General features: G+C 38.1%; 1 protein-coding gene across 2 annotated transcripts in view; it reads right to left on the bottom strand.

Moving 5' to 3' along the window:
- efna5 (ephrin A5) overlaps positions 1–22,488 on the bottom strand; it is a 225,781-nt gene extending 203,293 nt beyond the window's left edge. The window contains exon 1 of one of the 2 annotated variants that reach the window (XM_016994844.2): positions 20,815–22,488. In XM_016994844.2, coding sequence (XP_016850333.1) covers positions 20,815–20,939 — 125 coding nt within the window. In that variant the 5' untranslated portion in view covers positions 20,940–22,488. The remainder of the gene's footprint in view (positions 1–20,814) is intronic. The other variant, XM_003222988.4, reaches the window with a different exon arrangement.
- Between the last annotated feature and the right edge of the window lie 403 nt (positions 22,489–22,891).

Here is a 22,891-nt window from a genome sequence, read left to right as displayed (position 1 = left end):
ACATTGATGTTTCAGTGTGCCTTTGAACAACAGATCAGCTCGCAACCATCACTGTCCAGTCCTAATTTATTCATTGTTCCGGCTTCCAGCACTTTATTAACACTCCTGGTCCTATTGTCCTGCATTTTGCACAATCCCTGCCCTTCCCTTGCAATTTTTAATAGTCCCACTTTCGGTTCTGTGGTTTTTTAGATGTATTTCAAGATGTTTATTTCTCTGGTTTAACGGTTTTAACTGTATTGTTCTATCTGTGTTTTAATGTTTGTATTTAATTTGTATTTTGAATTCCTTGCTTTCTGGGTTTGATCCCCATGTAAGCCGCCGTGGGTCCCTTCGGAGAGATGGAGGTAGGTTATAAGAATAAAGTAATTATTTATTTATTTATGTAATTTCTATCCCACCTTTCTCATCGGAAGGGACATTATTATTATTATTATTATTATTATTATTATTATTATTATTATTATTATTATTTACCCTGGATTAATGAGGTGAGTGTAGACATTGCCAGTATATGCAATTTAAAACAACCACATTAACACGATAACAAAAAAATCAAACAGGATAAAAGTAGAATAAACAAGTCATCAAGTTAAAACAGCTTAAAAATAAACAATTTAATTCCATGTATTTGTACATTTAAATGTAAATTAAGCCACAAAGCTTAATTTTTTTAAAAAAAAGCCTTGTTTTGGCTTGGCATAAGAAGGAAGCATTACTAAATGGGATCTTTCTTTGTTGTGGCATCCCAACTGTGAAGTGCTTTCTCATCTAGCAATGTTCTACTGAGAATAATAAAATGTTTCATGTCTCTCATCACAGTCCAACCAGTTTTATTTTTCATAACCACCTCCAGATTTGAGAACTCCAACTGAATCAGACTGTTACACTGTTAAGTAAAAGATCATTATGAAGGTCAGTTACATCTGGAGCCATGATTGCAATTTAACTGTTCAATCTGATAAATGGCTATTCTTACAAAAATGCTTAGAGACTTGTCCAAAAACACCATTCATTTTTTTCTGATTATTTAAAAAGTGAAGAGGACAAAAAAGTCAGCATTCTAAACTGGAAAAGACAGCTCTGACCCTAGTTATATCCAACTGTTTTGAAAAAGCTATGTAGCCTACCTAGATCTTGTCGGAGTAGAAAGGTTACAAGAGATCAGTTCTCTCTGCCTCTTATAGTTTGTTCTACTTTGTTGGTTTTAGTAAAAGGTTTTAAAGGCTTAATGGTTGGAACACAATAGCATTCTATGTAAATCATAAATGAAGTCAGACACTTCATATATTTATACTTGTGTTCATTGTTGGATCTGTCAACCAACAACAGTGGAAAGAAGTATACAGTAAATTCCGTCCCCATATATGTCCTTCTTTTTTTGGGAAAGGGTTGTGAAATGTTTAATTACTATGCAACTTCAGGAATGCACTCATAGCCAGAAGGCTATGTAGGGCTCCCTTCAATGCAATGGTGTAGTAGATCATGACTGGCTATGAAACTATGTGATGCTATTTCTCAAGAGTCTGTGTGCTTCCATATGAAGCACTAGTTCCTTAAATGCTGTAGCCATCCAAATATAATTCATAATTAAAACAGAAAATTATTGAAGGAAACAAATATGTTAGTTTTCCTCTTGTCTATCATACTGGACTTTCAAAGACAGTTCCAGCAATGTCCTTCTGGTCAATGTTGCAAACTCTTGTGTCATGTGCTTTTAAGGTTTTAGTTTGCATTCCAAGATTGTTTAGAGTCACTGTGGGTTCTGATATTACAGTGAGCTCTTGGTATCCACTGTGGTTTGGTTTTAGGACCCCATGTGAAATACCAAAATCCATAACTGCTCAAGTCCCATTATATACATACAATGGCATAGTAAAATTATGCCCCTCACATAAAACAGCAGAATCAAGGTTTGCTTTTTGGATTTGATATGCAGATACAGTAGAGTCTCACTTATCCAACACTCGCTTATCCAACGTTCTGGCTTATCCAACGCATTTTTGTAGTCGATGTTTTCAATAAATCATGATATTTTGGTGCTAAATTCGTAAATACAGTAATTACTACATAGCATTATTTCATATTGAACTATTTTTTCTGTCAAATTTGTTGTATAACATGATGTTTGGGTGCTTAATTTGTAAAATCATAACCTAATTTGATGTTTAATAGGCTTTTTCTTAATCCCTCCTTATTATCCAACATATCCACTTATCCAACATTCTGCCGGCCCGTTTATATTGGATAAGTGAGACTCTACTGTAGTTGAATCCGTGATACAGTATCCCTGGAGTGTATATGAAGGGACAACTGTATTTTTGCTGTTGTTTAATTTATCATCCAAAGCAAGACAATCACATTAGCCAGGAAAATAAAATAATTCTAAAATGGTGTGATCACAACAGCTCTTTACAGACAGACTTAGGTCCTGTTGAACAGCAAGAGTTTGGCAACGATGTCTGTATTAAATCAACAGGGTGTTGAAGCTGCCACTGAGGCTGCACATTTTCAGCCCAATCAGATAAATGGCAATCACACCCATCTGCTATTACTAAGCCAGTCTGGGAGGCTAAATTCAAATCTACTTCTCCTGATAGACAATACTGTCATTTATCTGAGAGTACTGTTCATGCACAGCTCTGTGAACTACATATGCGATCTCTACCCAACTAGGAATAGGCACACTGAATATGTCTTTCATAGATATACAGCCTTTAGGGTACATGTATCTTCTGCTTATTCAACTCAAGAGTTTTTGTTTAGAATAAAGTATTGAAGATTTTTTTTCTAGTATATTAATTAAAGAGCAAACTAATTGTGTACCTTTCTTCTAGGTGCTCCATATTTAACAGTTAGGGAGATGTGTACCATTCTTAAAAAGACACCTGGGGCTGAATTGTGAAGAACTCAGCTCTACAGTTTATTGCAGTTTCCTCAAATCTGAATTTCCAGAATGTCAAATCGCTTTTAAGGTGACAGGACACCATATGACTCCATCAAGTTTTTTTCCCTTACCAAAGCTCTACTTCTTTAAAATATCAGGTTTGTAAACAAACAAATAAAATCTAACTGAAGTGAAACAGTAAGCAAATAAAGCACACTGGAAACGATCCTTAAGGAATACTGCAGTTACTAATTCACTAGGGAACTCCTAGGGAACATCTGCTTGACTTCCCTTGCATCTCTAGTTATACCATAAGGATTTCCTTGAACTAACACATCACAGGAATATCAAAGAGATTCTCAAAAGGAGTTGTGGAAGGGAATTAACTGCGGAGCCTGCTTATTCGGCTGGCAGATCTAGGTTACTCAGGCCCCATTTTTACAACTGCCACAGTTGTGACAAACAGCTTTTATAGCCAGTTATATTACATTTAGCTGGTATCTCCATAGCACCTCACTGCTAAAACTGTTACTGCAAAAGGAAATGGAAAGCCAAAGTCCTACCAGGCAACAGAAATATAATTTCCCCTTTTCCGCCAGTTCTTATCAGCACCAGAGATATTAGCAATGTGGGTTGAAACAGCATTTCCTTCTATCTTAAAAGGGAAGTTTTTCTAAAAGTTGAGAAAAGAGATGAAGTCCCCTTCCACACTGCTGTATAAAATCTCACATCATCTGCTTTGAATTATATGGCAGTGTGGACTCAGATAACCCAGTTCAAAGCAGATATTGTGGATCATTTGCCTTGATATTCTGGGTTATAAGGCTGTGTGGAAGGGCCCTAAGAGAAGCCCACTCACAGTATATCGGAGTGAATACTTAAAGACAAAGGAAATTAACTATTTATTTTACCTCTTTTTTCTTCATTGGCAAAAGCAAGTAATCCTGCTTCTCCAATCCAATGGCACACTCTGTAAACAAACTATCCGAGAAGAAACATGAAAAGGGTGTCTGTTGTAAATTGAAACATATTTTTCCCTAAATTTCATGAGTAAGATTTTAAGGTGATGGGCTGCATGTAATTTCTGATTCTTTGTTAAACAGTGGGGAAATTACTTTCCCATCCTTCATGAAGTAGACCTTATTTATTAGGGTATTTTGTTTTTTGTATTTGAACTACACAAGAGCAATCAAGCACATGCAGTCTAGGCTCAGTTAAACTGTAAATTATCAATTAGCTTTTGAATCCCATCTCTTGCAACTCTAGCTATAGTGCTATCCTATATATGCCTATGGAATAGTTAACTCCTTCTAAAAGTGGTGGGTCTAAGTGCGGTTCCAGAGAGCACCAAATTGCACACATTAATTAGGGCCAAAAAACCCCGGGACCGCGATCAAGTCCACACAGAGACCTGTTGGTCCCGGGATGTCAGACTCCACAGTCCACACTTCCTGCCCACAAAATGGCTGCCACAGGACATCCGCTGGAACTGACCATTTGGAAACAGACATTTGACCCGGGAAGAAACCAAAATTTTAAATCCCATGTTTTCTAAGTGCAGGGACAGACAGGCATTGGAAAATGTGGATTTCTGGCTCAGAACGGGATATTTCCGCACCTGCAAATCTTGTGATTCTTGCCGCTTGCAGCAATTGCTTCCACATTTACAGGGAATGATATCTGGCCACCCTCCTGTTGGCTGCAGGAGCTCCTGGGGTAAAGGTAATGTCTGGATGGGCCCTTAATCGACAACAGTGGTTCTCAGTCTGTGCATCCCTAGGTGTTTTGGCCTACAACTCCCAGAAATCCCAGCCAGTTTACCAGCTGTTGGGATATCTGGGAGTTGAAGGCCAAAATATCTGGGGACCCACAGGTTGAGAACCATTGATCTACAGTAAGGCAACGTAAGAAACTTGGCTGTTCAAACTCCATCCCCAAAACATGATTCAGAGACTGGTGGATGTCCCACATCTTATAACGCTTTAATAGAAGCAATTTATTTTTAAACTACCATCCTTTTCCTCCCTTCTTCAGAAACATTACACTCTTCTGAAGACATTTTATAGATGACACTTCAATAAGCAATGGTACATTAAAAGAAGTAGCTCCTTCATTATTTACTAAACACACTACAAAAGGATTCCACTTGAAATAACTTTCCCCTCAAAAGCCACTCATTTTCCTCACTTAAGATTATTTAGTGAAAAACAGGTGCTTGTGATTTCTTCAGAATTATGTATTCCTTTCCAAACAGGCATAGCAATTAATTTTTTAAAAAAGAAAATGTCATGATGCCATTTGAGAGTGAAATAGGGATGGGAAACATGTGGTCATCCAGATGTTGATGAACTAGAACTCTGGTGACTCTTCACCATTGGCTATTCTGCCTCAGGCTGATGAGAAGTGTAATCCAACATCTGAAGTGCAAGACATTTCCCACCTCTGCCATATATAAAGTGAGGTATCTTATTTGTTAAAGCAGACCCATGGAATCACATGTTCCATGGTGAGTTAAGGCACACAAAAAATGAAGTGGATTTGGTAGTTCTACTTTGTTTGGGACTATCAAGATTTAGGCCAATGAGTTGGAGTCAGATGTAATCGTACTTAGAACCAACTGAAATCAGTGTAGCTTAACACTAAAATAAGGTTCACTGGCTTTGAACCAACTATTTACACAACTTACGTTGTGCAAGCGTTTTCTTCTTTTCAGAACCTGTGCAAGAGTGTCACCATGTTTGTAATTGCATAGCAGAGATAACAAGCTTGCATAATGGCACAATGCAATATATATAAACCTGCAGGAATTTGTGCCATTGATTTGAATGGCTGTAATCTAAAAGACTAATAATTACTGGATCCAACCTTGCAAATTTAGTTCATAACGTGACAGACCTACAAAAGAAAAAGAATGTTGCTTTCCATTCAAGGCCATTTAAAAAGCACATAGTGGACGGATGTAACATATAAAAATTTTCTCTATAAAGAAGCACTGTTGGCAACAGATTTACAGTTTGGGAGCATGATTCTTGCTGCTGTCATCAGTTCTGAAAGAAGCACTGATAAAATAAAAGCACACAAAGCTTCCTGTATATGATTTTCCTTAACTTGCATTGTGTACTTAAATTCGCCAATCTAAACTGTTTCTGTTTTAGTGGTGGTATCTGAAACTTGATGTGAGCTCTACCAACATATGTTTTAATTTTACCTTATATATTGTTTGTTTCATTGTTTGTTTATTTCAAATTTGGAATTTATATTAGTTTAAGATGAAACAATAATCAACCACATATGCCTAGTTAAATAAGAATCTTTGATGCACGCTCAGAATTTTGCTTGATTTCTGCTATTACAGTGTGTTACCAAGCTTGCATTTAAGCAATAAGAACTCTTGGCATTTTTATGAAATCTGTTTCTCAAAGAATCTTTTAAAACTTCCTGTTAAAAATTGATAGCAAGATTTAAAATCATCTTCAAAGCTACCCAAAATTTCAAGAGCCTTCAGCTAGTCATAATAAATAACTCTTTTAGAAAATATCTCTGCAACCCATTTCCAGTCAGCAAAATAATAAATCACTTGACAGCACACATTACATCATTTGCATTTTTGAGTTCTTATTTGCCCAGCAGCCCCAATTATAATTATACTTGGGGGGCAAAGTACACTGTGCGCAACTGGTCACTAAGGAGAAAGACTGATTAACACACATAAACAAAACAATTATTAATACGGTATAAGAACACAACTCCAGAAGCAAAAAAGTGGCACCTCTATTGAGCGGAGGAGTTAAACATGACGCCTTACAATTAAGACACTGAAGACAATGGCTGTCCTGGAGACCCTATAGTTTTTATGTTTGAATCAGAGCAGATTCGTTTTTTTTCTAGAATTTATGTTTTTACAAAGACAAGCATGGACTCGTACATTAAGCTGAGGGTAGAAGCCAAAACATATTGTTGTAGCATTTTAATATGCCTCTTTTGTTTGTCAGTCTTTCCACAGAAGAGAGCCAGCATAGCATAGTGGTTTAAGTACTGAACCATGACTTTGCAGATCAGGATTCAACTCCTGCTCATATATGGAAACCCAATGGGTGAACCGGAGCAAGTTACATGCTCTCAGCCTCAGGAAAGGCAAAAGGAAGCCCCCTCTAAACAAATCCCCCCCCAAAAAAAATGATGCAAGTCAGAATATTACTTGAAGGCACACAGCAAGACTAACAAGTACCCAAAGACCCAGATTCCTTTAAGTTAAGCTCAGGTTATAAAGCTCTACCAGGATACTGGCACAACAGTGACTTTCTAAATGACATTTCAGTGGCCAATCCAGACAGTTATGTTTGCTTTCCCAATTGCTTTACAATGTCTTTGGGAGCATGAGCAAAGCTGCACTTGCACAATGGGCATGGCTTTAAACCAACCATTCCTCTAATATGTATGGAAGCTGTTGACATAATAGGATATTGGATATTTCCTTAAACCAGGGGTCCCCAAACTTTTTCAACAGGGGGCCAGTTCACGGTTCCTCAGCTCGTTGGAGGGCCAGACTATAGTTTTTAAAAAATCTATGAACAAATTCCTATGCAAACTGCACATATCTTATTTTGAAGTAAATAAACAAAATGGGAACAAATACAGACTCAGTGTTAATAATACTGTAATCATCATCATCATCATAAAAATAATAAAGAGGGTTGGAAGAGACCTCTTGAGCCATTTAGTCCAACCCATTCTGCCTTTGTGCAGCAAAAGCAAAAGCAAAGCACCCCCGATAGATGGCCACCCAGTCTCAATGTTGTTAATAATAATAATAATACATCACAGAGCCCTAAACACTTGGGAAGTGTTCAACTTGTGATACGAAATCCAACATCTATATCTCATTTGCTGTGTTATACTGTGTTTTTGTGTCAATAATAATAATAAGGAGAGTTGGAGAGACCCCTTGGGCCATTTAGTCCAACCCCCTTCTGCCTTTGTGTACCAAAAGCACTAGCAAAGCACCCCTTAATAATTAATTATTAATTAACTAATAATTAAAATAGCATTATAAGCAAGCAAAGCTTTGGAAGGCACAGGAGGAGGCGGCAAAGGTGTGCGCCCCTCCCTCCTCCCTTGCACTGCATGCGCCTTCCTCGGCAGAGGAGGAGGGAGCCGCTACCACGGGGGCCGGATAAATGGTTTAAACCATGGTTTCTCAAACAGAATTCCTTTGAACCCTAGGGTCCCACTGGAGATGGCTAGAAGTTATGCTTCTGTTTGCAAAATAATTGTGCTCTACAAGACCAAACCATGAAAGAGACACTGCAATTTGTTTAAAAGGTGCATTCAAAAGCTGTAGATACTTTGCTTCTTCCTTCACTTACGTACCCTTTGTAATAAAATAATTTATTTATTATTATTACAATTGAAGTCTTTCAATTGTAATTTTTCATCTACAAGTTAGTCAAGTGCTAGAGAAAGATAAACGTGTATAAATAACATGGGTCACATTTTTCACACCTACATCTGACTGTGAATATGCCAAATAGTTCACATAAAATCTCCTTACAGAATTCCAGTTTCTGACACCAAGATTAACATATACAGAAACAAATTAACAAGCATTCTCATTAACATGAGAAATCACAATTCACAAAGAGCATTCATGTCCTGGTTCAAGTATTGTAAGGCTAAATTACATACTACTTTTGCTATGCAGAATACAGCTACAGCTATTTTTTCCATATTCAAAAGTAAATACAAAGGACTCAGTCCAGATTAGGGCCCACATGGATACTTTTATCTCAGTGTGGTTCCAGTTCAGATTTGAAACCCCACTCCTACAACTTGCACTGGAGTAAAGAAAGCTCCAGGTAAGAATCTCTTTTTCCTGTAAAAATAGCAACTATGATAGGGGAGGGCTGTAGGAAGAGTAGGATTTCTCATAATACAATCCAACATTGATGAAAAAAGCTCATTGAGTTAAATGGCACAAGCACATAGAATCAATTTCCTTCTGCAAAGAAAGTTCTTTTCTTTTATTAAAATACAATCACAAATATATATAATAAAAAAGAACTGCTAAGTTCAACTAGAACTAATCTTCGGTGAGTAGCAGTAACACTGCAGTCTTCAAGTTTTAATTAAGGGTGATACCTTTTAAATTGGTTTTGCCACTGATAAAAAAGGGAAGACGAAGGGCTAACCCCCCCCCCCCCACACACACACACACACACAGCCCAGAATTCAGCCACTAATGTTGTTTAACAAAAGAAGTACAGAAATCTATATTTAAGACATAAGCAGACTAACATGAAAAAGTAGAATCCTATTTCCAGGAGCGTATTTCTCATTCTCAGAATATGTAAACAATTCTGATAGGGAAGAGCATGGAGATGGCGCAGACATTAAAATGGTAGGAGGTATAACATATACCACTGCTATAAGGCAAAGCATCAAGATAGCATAATACGACATCAATGAAATTCCTAAAATCCTTCACATGCCATCCAAATGGGTGAGGAAATAAGCAGGTGACTTTGTGTTTAAGTCCAACTTTAACATGTCTAACATTCACTGATAGATTTTATATTCATTCATATTCTTACATAGCAGTTCACCTCAAAAGGGGTTCAAATTACATAAAACACATTTGGACATGGAAGGAATCATTACTTTTCTTATCAAAAAGAACATTTAAAACTAAAAATGTGGCCAAAAATGTCCTCCATTTGCTGAAAAGTAACAATGTTTGTAGCCTCTGGGCTAGCATACAAGAACTACATCTCGTTCTTTCCCTTATTTAGTTCCAAACTAACAAAGATACAAATACCATTCTTACAGAGAATGCATTATTTCTAAGCTATGGCCAACCAAGGCATTGTAGATACACTGATGTGGGAGCTGGTTTTGTCTCTATTTATGCAGGAGAGGCATGAAAACACATACCTCCTGTAAAATCACACATAGCCTATAATAAGTCAAGGAAAAATCTGATTCATAGTTGCATGCTACTTAGCAAGCAAATAGGCCCTCAAACATTCAACTGGATTCATTAGGGCTTAGTCTCAAGGAAAACATACACATTCATTTACTCCAGAATATTGTCTGTACACATATAGATTAGATAAAGACATTCACATTTTCTTCTCTTTTCTGTAGAAAAAACTAATTAAAAATGTAAGTTTTTTAAAAACAACGTTTTGTTTATTCAGTCAAATATTATGTATAAAACAACATGTGTCTCGTAGTGTTTTCTTAAATGCCAAGCTGAAAATGGTGATGGTACAATATGTAATTAGTTTTTTATTATTATTATTCCCCTGACAGCTATAGCTCCACAAGCACCCTTTGCCTTTCCTACTGTAAACGTTGCGGGAAAATGTGCTAATTACGGACATCACAGCTATGATGGGGTCTGTGCCAAGAGTGACTGGCAGTCTTGAATACCAGAAATATGCTTGTTTTACCTTTATCGGTCATTGCCCAGTTAATTGGGGGAGAAAAACCATATCCTTTACTCTTACATTTCGTACTTCTTCTAACGTTTGCTCTTGTTAAAATGTTAATATAAATTATTATAAAGTTGGCAATCACCTTCCAGTCATAAGCCCCAGAAATATTCTGGATTTCAAAACCAACTGAGAGAAAGGGAATGTTCATAAACTATGATAACTGCTGTTGGGCTATTATATCCCTTTAGTTTTCCTTTCAGCATTATTTAGTAAATATGTAAAAGAAATGGCAGTTCCTCTGGCTGTTGAGATATTTTTTGCCTAATTAGTAATTGGGAGGCACATTTTTTGGCAGCTGTTGCATCCCTATTGTTTCCTGATGTTGGCACAAAAACTCTGTCAGGAGCACCACTACTCCGTACGGTATCCCTCTTAGTGATGGATCAGTAATCTTTAAGACACCAGGTTCCTAAAGAATGGTCTTTAAAAAAATAACATGTATTGCAACAACAAGAGTAAACAAGAGCCACAGATTGTTGCCATACACGAAATTACTAAGCATTTTCCATACACTTTATCAAAAACAGTTCATGCAAAAAAATAGAGAATGAACAGATAAAAGACAGGAATTTATGCATCTTGTTCAAAGTTTAGAAGAACAGTGGAAGCAATTTTGTCATAGGAATTTGGTCTTTCCATCTTCCAAGCACATTAAGGTTATTCTGGCAGGAGGCTCTCTTGGAGGAATGTCTACAATTCCTAACCCAAAAAGAAGCAAATCTATGCAACAGAAAACAAATCTCTTACATAATACCAAACATAACTCCTTACTAATAGATGTATACCTTTTAAAAGGAAACAGTGTTGTCAAGCACTATACTGAAAGATTTCAATATCCATACAATCAATGCTGAATTGTATAACTAGCTACCTCCCATACCAATGACATCATAAATGCAGTTTTACTATTCTTGTGACTTAGGGAACATTACATTTCAGTAATATATTTTGGAGCTATTCTTTTCATTTTGTTTGAATACTTCTAATCGGATTCAAGGAATGGTCATATTCAGTTAATTGGGCAAACCAAACCATCCTATTTTAAGTTTACACGTTATTCTTCTCACAAAAGAAACATTACTACTTTCATGCTACAATAGAGAACTTTGTAATTACAGTACTCACAAAACACTCTGGGTTGTTCTTATGCTTGTACGGAAATTAAACAAATGAGTTTAGTGTGCCTGCATGTTTCCGCATATATTAAAACACAAACTGTTTCCAAAGCTAGATGGAACCATTATTACGTAATTGTTGAATAAGGATACTGTATATTAGGTCAAGTAGCTTTTAAGAATTCTGAAAACTAAACTACAATAAAATCATGGATTCGGTATGCTTCTTCCAAAAACAGAAGAGATTAAGATCCAAGGGAAGCTTGCATTGCCTAATTTGTCCTGCACTAACCATATTTATGGAAGGTTACCTAACTTTCCAAAGGAATACTGCTGAACATAGTGGTCCATGGACCAATGCCTGCCCACAAGCCATCTACTGTTGATCCCTGGAGAAATTTCAGCAAAGAAAGAAGCCATTAAAGCCAATTGGCACAAATATGGTACCAGTACCTGGCACAATGTTGAAAAAAATCCAGTCTCTCAATTTAGATAGCTGAAGAAGCACTTCTCCAGAGTACACTATCTCAGAGCAATAGCGTGCTAGAGGAACATCCAAAATTAGACTCTGCCCTACTAACTTTTTCCTATAGCATTCTGCTCATAGAAAACTTTGCATCCAAAGCAATATGTTGAAATTCAACAATTCACTGCTACATGTTATTTCTTAAGGCCAATTCATTGTTCCATTTGTTCAGTGAATATTCTCTTTCAATGATCGTCCATCATATATTAAATGTATGGATCGCTGTAATATGGGCACATAACAAAATATTAACTCATGCTTACTGAAAAATGGATGGACAAACAGATAAAGAGAGTGGGTAGAGTATTAGTATTTTGTCCAAAGTTCCTTTAGCATTGAAAAAATAGGTAGCTATTAAATAGGATAATACAAAACAATGCTAATTGAAGCAGCAGGCATCTCAAATAGGCCTGTAGAAATGTAGTAAGGAAAAGTCAAGTACATCACAACACTATACTGTTTATGCTTATTATAATTATTTTAATATGCAACATAACAATGAAATCTAAAAAGCAAGGATTATTTTGTTACTACAGATGCAACACTTTAATATTTTATTACTGCTTATAAGGACAGTGGATAATGTTGCTCCATCTAAACTAGAAAACTGCTCAACATAAAATGCTTTCAGCACAGAAATTTTTTGACTGACACTGAGTTAATTTTAAGATCTGTGTACATACTGTTTATATTTAATCTTGTTTTAATGTTCATATATTTGTATATTTTAAATGATTATGCTAATGCTTTTATGCTAAGCCGCTTTGAGTGTCCTTCGGGGGAGATAAAGTGGGGTATAAATAATATAATAAATAATAATAATAACACATAGACATGCATGCATACTCCAATAAAAAGCAAAAATACTTCAAAACTAAAATGATGGCATACTGGACATATCATGTAAACATATTAATAAACATGGAGAGAAGCTTTTACAATAAAAAGCGGTGTTAAAGCTCTGCCACAGAATTCCAATAAACTATTTTATCAAACTCATAACTCAGAGCCAAAATTAGCATCTATCTTGTATAACTTAGAGCTAACATCAAAGACAAATGTATAGAATCCTTATAGTCTCTCCAACCCCATTTTGCAACACGCAAGAGCCGAGTGTGATAGTCAAGCAAAATGGAGGCTTCCAAGAGACTCGATATGAACTGAAATTAAATTTGTAGGTAAAAACTAGCTTTGTAAATGTCATCAGCAGTCTGGCAACATCCCTTACTTAGATGAGAAATGTATATAAACATATATGAGTTCACATGGACCTCAAAGATTAAATATTTCTCACATTATACAGGATAATGGAAACAGTACAAGTTTCTTCACTATTTATCATTGGCTTCATGAGAGATTACCTAAGAGCAAAATACACAAACACAGTGCTGAGAGATACAAAGGCCAGAGTTCCTACTCAACGTTCTTCTAGTCTTTCCTCTTCATAAGTCCCTGCTCCCCTCCCTACTTCAAACTTCGAAAAGAATTGTGGGAATTACATTCAAAGGCATTTCAAAGGGAAAGGGGGCTGTAGGTGAATAGAACTCGAAACTAATCCTCAACCACTGTTAGTATTTAACTCAGCAATGTATATAAAAACATTTGGATGAACCCACTGGATTTCAGCTCAGCCATATGCAACCATAGTTCACTTCTTTTATCATGCAGACGTTACGGCCTTTGTTCCACAACTGTTTCTTTCAGTGTATTTTTCTGCTAGAAAGATATTGGCTTCCCACATTATGTTTAGAGGACAAATTATTAACAGTTAGAAGACAACAGTGGGAAGCTTTAACTTCAATTTCAGACTGAAGATTTAAGATTAGACTGTATTTAATTTTCCCCCTGTACTTTCATCAGTATATCACTTGTCAAATATACAAATATGCCCCTCAGCAATATATAAAGGAAATATATTTTATTATATGATTAACAGAGTATTTGCCTCTATGAAAACAGGGACTTCAGAATAAACATGATTACTAAGGATACTAATTCTCACATTTGCTTTGCAGGAGAAAAAAAAACTGACTAACTAACACAATAATTCAATATTACCATACATCTCATGTGGAGTTCACGACTATGTACGAGATGTATATGATGTACATACAATACTGTTAATACTCTAAAACCCTAACAATAGGCAAGTTTTGTATACAGTCACCTGATGGGTAGTAGATTTCAATAGTATTTCAAGGGCTGCAATATAACTAAAAGTGGCTTTTGTAGCATTCCTCTTATAAACTCAGTATTTAATTTCTCAATGACTACTTATTTAAACAAAACTGGAGAAGAAATGTATACAATGGGAAACTGCTTTCAAAAGGATATGCATCACTCCAAATGGCTGAAACTGGTTAGAACAATTCCTGGGGTTGAAAAATTACAGCTTGATATATGGATATGTTTGTTTGGTAATTTAACTCTTGCTTGTTGTGTTTTTCAAAACAAGGTGTGTTTTCTACTGTGTAGCCTTTTTAAAAGCAACAGAGGATTAAAGATTCATACATAGTAGACACTTACATGAGAAAGAACAAAATAATAAAGCAATCTTTGCAAATTGAAAGCCTCACTCTATACATGTAAGACGTGATGCACCCAACTATGAGAACTCAAGTCCTGCTTATTCCAATGGGAAAGATGCAAGTACAGATTTCCACCTGTACTTTATACTGAGAGGTAAATATTTCTGCTTTTGTTAACATCTACGCATTCAATTCTTTAATAAATGATAAACTACACATTTCACAGCAAAGTTATGATAAAAGTCTTAGGTGACAAGACTATTTCATCAACTTAAAAAGTATTAATTTCTTTTTGCTATTTGGTTCAGCATCTTTTCTACTAAAGATGTGAGCATATGCATACATATGTCTCACCTTCAATGGCCAGAATGCCTGATGAATTCACTCTTTTCATTTACTTTCTCATCCCAGCAAAAAGCTTGTAGATTGTTGGGTTCATGGGGAGATGGGAGAGAGACAGCAAGAAGTATCTTTAGTTGTCTTTCCTAATACAGTAAAGTCTCACTTATCCAACACTCGTTTATCCAATGTTCTGGATTATCCAACGCATTTTTGTAGTCAATGTTTTCAATACATCGTGATATTTTGGTGCTAAATTCGTAAATACAGTATTTACTACATAGCATTATTGCGTATTGAATTACTTTTTCTGTCAAATTTGTTGTTAAACATGTTTTGGTGCTTAATTTGTAAAACGATAACCTAATTTGATGTTTAATAGGCATTTCCTTAATCCCTCCTTATTATCCAACATATTCGCTTATCCAACATTCTGCCGGCCTGTTTATGTTAGATAAGTGAGACTCTACTGTAGTAGGTCAGTCCTCTCTGACCAAAACAATGAAAAATCTCTATTAAGTGTGTGTTTTAAAAAAGGAAAGGAAAGGAATTAACTGGGTGATTTTTAAAACCCTTTGGCCAATGCCATTTTTAAAAAGTAAGACCAACAAGGCTCCTGCTTGTCGGAGAGGTTTTGAAGCTAAAGGCAATGAAGAACTTTCAGAGCCACAAGGCTCAAGGTAACACTATTAAAATCAGCTCAAGTACATGTAATGAGCTCCTAAAGGCTTTTCCACTATGATTCTAATCATGAGAAACTCAATGGATGGGAAATCCGTCTCTATGGAATTAACACTATAAAATAAAACATAAATGCAATGTACAATAGAGATTATCCAAGAAAATATAAATACTTTAGCAGCTAAAAATGCAAGCCCTTTGCAGTTTGTTTCAATTATGTAACTCCTTGCTGGATTTAATAGAGCATTGAAGTAAAGCCAAATACTATCAAACAACAACTTTTGAAAGCAAAAGCCATAAGCACCAAGCTATGTCTAAGGTTCACAAATCATAGTATGACTTCGCAGAAATCCGGTGGGTCAAGTATTTGATTTATGAAGCCTTGAGTATTTTTCGAACATTCTCACTCCCTGAGGAATTTTTGAAAGTTAGCCTATTTTTAAGGCCGTAACACAATAAAGGAATAAGTGCAAACTTCAACTTAAATGTGCATTTAAGTTCCATTCATTTCAGTGAGAAAAGAAACCATCTCCAAACCAGTCCTGGCACTCGTCAACACTACAAAACATAAACTGGAAGAATAGCTTGACGTTTGAGACATTTTATACTTGTACAGTCCTGCCTACAATAGAGCAACAGTTGGGATAACCAGTGTAAATGAATGCAATGCTACAGTCTGGACAACTTTCTGAGAGTAAATCTTCTTGAGATTTGTTTTTGAGTAAGCAAGTACGGACCTGCACTGTACTTTAGTTAAATGTCATATCAGAAATTGAATTAGATATATATTTTTACTCACACTTGTCCCCATGCTGCTCTGGATGAACAATTTACATACAGTACTTTATTTGTATGGATACATATAAAATGTTATTTGGTTGCATTGATTTAATATCAGTGCAGTCATTTACATGACTGATTACTGTAGTCTGTTTTATAAACGATAGGGATGTTGAAAACAGGGGAATGTTCCTGCATCACAAAGCGCTATGGGATCTGTAGTGTCAAATCTTTGCTTGAAAGAGAAAGTTCTGACAGAGTGAAGTCACAGATTTTTATTCTTTATTTTAAAAATGTCGTCCATTCTACATATACATCTTCAGTCTAGTTTTCAATCCTAGATGTAGAGCTAATATCTTGAAAAGTTTAAGGTGGACATACAGTCCAAATCACACACAACAAAGCTTTAGAGCATTTCTCTATAGTTTCCTAAACTGTTGGAGTTTAGGAATATTCATCGATGATCTGTTCCTAACATAATCAAAATATCAATTACCTGCAACTTTAGAAAAGAAAACTAGTTGTAATTTTTCAAAACTTTGATTCTCTTTTATGATAGCTTTGTGTATTACTAATATAAAAATAATTGTTCAGAATATAGCCAAAGCAATACTTCAAATATATTGGTAAATGATATTTACATTATATGTATATGTATATGTGTATATGTATGTATGTATGTGTATATATATATGAAGTACTTAAGAGAATATACCTTTGAATTGGATTGCCACCCATTGACTTTTTAAACAAATTCTTTACTGAATTTAGAGAATCTAAAACCTATATGAGTGTATGAGAAATATATATATAAGAGTTAAGCAATACTTATCTGAGTTATTAAGAAAAGCTTACCACTTTTGCTTTATTTTATTCTCAAAAGCTTAACACTTTCATTGTTCTCCAATTCACAGTACAAGCCTATACGTTCTCTTAAAACTAAGTCCTACTATGATCAATAGAGTTTGCTTCCTAGGAAATGCATTTAGTTTTTCAACTCTGGGATGAAGGTGCCAATACAAATTATAATTTAATAAGCAAAACATTCAACTATCTATCATTTCCTTAGAACTAACAACCTTATTAAGACCTTATTTCTTTAATCTGGGTGATACCATTAAAAACATATCATCATGATCAGTTCAAGATTTTTGATCCTGTATCAACTGCAAAAATATATAGCAATTTCTCTTAATTGATTGAGAATGGTTTTCCAGTTCCAATAACTGTCTTCCAGAGTCTACTGAGCTTTGCAATATACTGAAAACAAACCATGAGAAGAATAAAGCCTTTATAACTTCATGTTATCTTAAGATTGAAGGTTACACTTTCACTACAGGAGCCTAGTTTTTGAAACATTCTGGACAGGAATTTATTCCCCATCAAAAGGTACCTATATGAACTTCTATAACTCATTATTCCTTGGCTATTTTAAAAACACATATACTTGGCAGTCTTCACAAAAGTTCTCACTTAACTGGGTCCTTTCTGGTTCACTGGTTTAAATGCTCGAGTTCTGACCCCACTGTTCCATGGATTATTTATAGTGAAGTATTGTACCTACATCACATGTTTAATTAATACCATAACAGGCAGAGAAGCAAAACATTTAATACTATGCTTTGATTTAACCAAGAGCGCAACATGTGCAAGTCATTTGGTCAAATTCAAAGCAGCAAACATTTCCGCTTTCACAAGTAGAGTGGGAAAATTCTGTTTATTATTTCGCCACCTTCCCCAAATACATTTTTCAGTCTAAAAAATGAAGGATTTGCCCTTTAAAAGGTATCTACTGTAAAATGCCTCTAGAGTTTTGTCTGTTACAGCCATTGCCTAATTTCACCTGAAGCTGTTTTGGCTGCTGTTTTATTTCAGATATGAAGGGAAATAGGTGACAGATTCTGAAAGTTCACAAGTTAGGAAGTTAATTTGAAGGAACACTTCTGAGTGTCACCTTCCTTACTATTTCTCATGTTTAAATTGCCACATATAAAAATAATATTTTGAATTTTGAATCTGAAGTATCTTGTCATCTTTTCTCCCCTTTATTTTCAAAGCACACTCAAACATTTTTATACATTTCCTATAAAAATCCCATGAACTACAATAAAAAGCCAATATGCTGATATCAGTACAAGCAGTTATATCATGAATCTAGCAGAAAGATAATATAGGACAAGATGTCCTCAGCTGCTCAGAATAGTACAATTGGCTTAGAGGAGTTTCTTTAAAAAAAAACTATTAACTGTTTTAACCCACACACAAAAACCTTTATAAAAAAAACCTCAGGTGGATTGTTTATATAATATCATTGCCAAAGAATTCTTATCTTTCAAATGCTGAAAAGTAGGAGAAATGGCAAGGGCTCAGCAAGATCCTCAATACTAAACTAATACAATCAACACGGTCCAAATAAAACTCATATATATATTTGATTTGAAACTTTAGGAACAAAATATCTCAGAATTTACTTGTATTTATGGTTGTTACTAAAAAGCAAATGAAACAAAGAAACATATTAAAAAGGTGTGTGTGTGTGTATGTTTACACAATCCCCAACTGGCCACTTCACCGTGAATTTTGTTTTATCAACTATTATTCAAAAACATCTCGGATTGTATAACTTTCTCCTTTGTGTTCTCAATATCACATTTTACTGATACAAACTCCCCGCATAAAAAAGGAAGGACTCTGTTCATCGTCTAAACCCAAATCCAAACCCTTTTGCCCTGTCAAGGCATCACCAACTACTACACTTGAATCTGATGACAGCTCGAGTGGCCCTTTTTCTACTGTAAACAACATCCAAGTCTAGACACCATCGCCAAATTGCACTGAAACACTGAAAACATGTGGGTTTGTTTTTTATCCAGCAGTTAACCTGGTTTTTAGCAGATTATGTAAGAGCCTCATGTTCTAGGCAAACTGAAGGAAGGAAGCAAGGGAAGAACAAAACTAGGCTGGCACTCTCAAAATCCTGGCACCTCACCAGAGCCACATGTGAGCAGGGTCTCTATCACTCACATCCCAGAGAGATTATAGTAAATGAAAATAAAGGCAGATTCTCTCTGATTCCAGTGTATTATGAGTTTGAGGGTCTATTTGTATGAACTTCTGGAAGTTTTCCTGGGATAAAAAAGGGAATTAATGTTCAGTGTTCCATTTTGACCAAAGTGGCTACCGCCCCATTAAAAAAAATCTTGGTCCTGATGTATACACACAACTAAAGCATTAGGGATGCATACAGCAAAGATAAGAGGTTCTGAAGCAGAGTATAAATAGCTTTTATTGGAAATCAGAGGCACCAAGGCATTCAGGGAAACAAAGGATGGATCTAAACCCGGCATGGGTGAAGCTGGGCCCTCCAGGTGTTTTGGAGTTCAGCTCCCATCATTCCTAACAGCCTCAGCCTTAAGCAGCAGAGGGAGAAAAGGAAAGGGCCTGAGGCTGTTAGGAATGGTGGGAGTTGAGGTCCAAAACACCTGGAGGGCCCAACTTCACCCATGTCTGATCTACACTGTCATATATAGTTCAAATTGCATTATATGGCAGTGTAGATGCAGTCCAAGAGGAGAGGAGGCAATGCACAAGGTCCTTCCAGAAGAGGAAAAGTTTGCTGCCTTCCTGTTCCCAAACAAGTGCCTCCAACACCATCAAATGGATGCTTCCAAGGAGGGAGACCACACTCCTGCCTAAACAATGTGAAACCTCCCTTCCTTCTCCTTTCATGCATACGGTAGGAGGCAAGGATGGTGGTGATGCACAGTGGTGTCTACACTGACCATTTAATGCAGTTCAAAACTACGGGCAGCCAGGCAACAAAGAAACCCTTCCACAGATCCCTGTAACCACTATCAGAGCATCAACTGGTTCAGGGACGACAGAGAATGAATTCCCTTTATTGAATACCAGTTGGAAAGTGGTGGGGGCAGGCAGGGCCATTGGCAGAAAAAAAATTTGAGGGGGGGGGGGGTTGAAACTTTTTTTTTAGCGAATCATGAAGAGTAGTTACATAAAACAAAATAAATTAGAAATCAGGCTCCATTGATAAACTTCAGTGGACACTCAAGACAGATAAACTTCAGTGGACACTCATGGGGATTTGGTTAACCAGTTAAAATTCATGAGTAAACCATTTTTAAAAAAAACTTAAAATTTGTGGGATTAAACCCCTAACCACCCCCCCCTACAGCCCTGAAAGAAACCCTTCCACAGATCCCTATAACCACTATCAGAGCGTCAACTGGTTCCAGGAGGGCAGAGAATGAATTCACTTTCTTGAATACCAGTTGGAAAGTGGTGGGTGCAGGAGACGTCGGATGAGCCCTGGTTTCTGTGAAACCACTATCAATCAGAGCATCAACTGGTTCCAGGATGACAGAGAATGAATACCCGTTGGAAAGGGGCTCGAGTGTCGGGTGCAGGAGGCTTCCCTTTCTGAGTTTCTTCCTGTCGCTCTTACCTGGGGTTGGTGCTGTTCCAGAAGACGGCGTAGCGGTCGGCGACGGTTTTGGAGCCCGGGTCCTGCCCGAAGACGCGCGTCCAGAGCAGCAGGAAGAGCAGCGTCAACATCTCCACGTGCAGCATCCCTCCTCTGGGCCACGAAGGAGGAGGAGGAGGAGGAGGAGACGCAGCACCAAGGATGGCGAGGAGGGAAAAGGAGGAGGGGGAAACAACACAAAAAACAAGGGCAACAAAGGGGAAGGAAGGGGAAAGGAGCAGGGCGAGTCACAAGGCGCACACAAAGGGAGGAGGAGAAGGAGTCCAGCCGGCAGCGGCCACGAGGAGGAGGAGGCGAGAGGCGGCCACGGGCGGCGGAGAAAGAAGGGGCGGCGGGAGGAGCCCCGGGCGAGACATGCACCACGAAGGGGCCCCTTCGCCCCTCTCGCTCCCCTTCTCCTCCTCTGGACGGGAAGCCTCTCGGGAAGGAGAAAGTCCGCTCTGCGCGCCCTGCTGCTGCTGCTGCTGCTCCTGCCTTCCTGGCCGCCTGGTCTCTCTGTCTCTCTCTCCCTCTCTGTCTCTGCCTGGCTTCAAGGCAGGCTGTGCTCGCTCTTCCCGAGCGACGGATGAGCCCCGACCCACGGGGATCCGCACCGAGCCAGGATTGAGAGTTCGCAGCAGTCCTTTAGCTTTGCTTCAGGGAAGATGTATGTCCAGAGATTGCCTCGGGACGCCGAAAGAAACAAGGAAGGGGGGGGGGGGGGGGGAATCAAGGAAGGAAGGGTTGGCTGGTTGGTTGCTTGTTGCCGGTGCTTTGCGGTAATTGGTCTTCTCTCTCAATGAAGAAGCCTGGCTCCTTTTGCTGTGAGTCTTTAAGGAAGGGTTGGTTGGTGAGTTGCTTGTTGCCGGTTGCTTTGCGGTAATAACTGGTCTTCTCTCTCAGTGAAGAAGTCTGGCTCCTTTTCGTTGTCCGAGGCGAGGCAACCGCCTTCTCTCCCTTCCTTCCTTCCTTCTTTTCTCCCCAATCTCTCTCTCTCTTCCTTGCCCTCCTTTAAGCCTGGCCAAGTGCGGCTCTGGGAGCAAAGCAAGGCAGCCCTTCCCAGTCCCCGGAACGTCAACTTTGCAAAAGAGGGAAAGGAGGAGGAGGAGGAGAGGAGGAGGAGGAGGGGAAGAGAAGGGAGGGGAAGAGGGTCCCTCCCCTGGATGACTACATGGAGAGGAGGGAGGAGAAGAAGGAGGAGGAGGAGGAGGCGAGGTCTTCTTGCCCAGCAGCAACAGCAAGCAGCGTCTCTGTTTCAACCTCCTTGGAAGCAGAAGGAAGCCGGCAAATCCCTCGCTCGGATCCGAGGAAGCCCAGCTGTAAATACAAAAAAAAGAGGATCCACCGGGATTGGAGGACTCGACGGTGGCAAAGCAGAGGAAGAATCAGGCAAAAAAAGGAGAAGAAATAGAATTTCAAGGAAGGGGGGTGTTTCAATAGTCACGCCCACTATATATCAAAAGGTTTCTTTTCCTTGTGTGCGTCAATCCAGATTGTAAAAAAAAATAAAAAAAAATAGGCGAGCCTGTCTGCTTGCCTGACCCAGACAGCTGCGGAGAGACCTGGCGCTCTATTCTATGCCTCCTCCACGTGTGCCTGCGTGTCCGGGGAGCGGGCGTGCACGTCTGGATGCGCGCGAAGGGAAGGGGAGAGGGATTTTTGGCATATTTTGCCATTGATTTGCGAAGCAGAGAGGGAGCAGGCGCTCGCTTACAGAGTGCTCTTCTCCCCCCCCCCTCTTTTTTTCTCCCACCCAATTGGATGACAGCCCCAAGGCCCCGCCCCTTCCCCCCCCCCCCCCCCCAAAAAAGTCCAGCCTGGCTCTTTGAATGGAGTGAAGAGAGTGTTTGCGGCTGTAGGTAACCGTGGGCGCCTTCATGCACCCAAGACTCAATTGCATTGAATACCAGGAGGCACTGGGATTCCACAGCATTGAGGCAAATTTGGGCCCGTCCAGGTGTTTTGGACTTCAACTCCCATCATTCCTAACTGCCTCAGGCCCCTTCCGCTTAAGCGGCTGAGGGGGAAAAGGAAGGGGCCTGAGGCAGTTAGGAATGAT

The sequence above is a fragment of the Anolis carolinensis genome, chromosome 2 (assembly GCF_035594765.1).
Source record: "Anolis carolinensis isolate JA03-04 chromosome 2, rAnoCar3.1.pri, whole genome shotgun sequence".
NCBI lineage: Eukaryota > Metazoa > Chordata > Lepidosauria > Squamata > Dactyloidae > Anolis > Anolis carolinensis.
The sequence above is the reverse complement of the archived record's forward strand: the minus strand, read 5'-3'. Positions and strand labels throughout refer to the sequence as shown.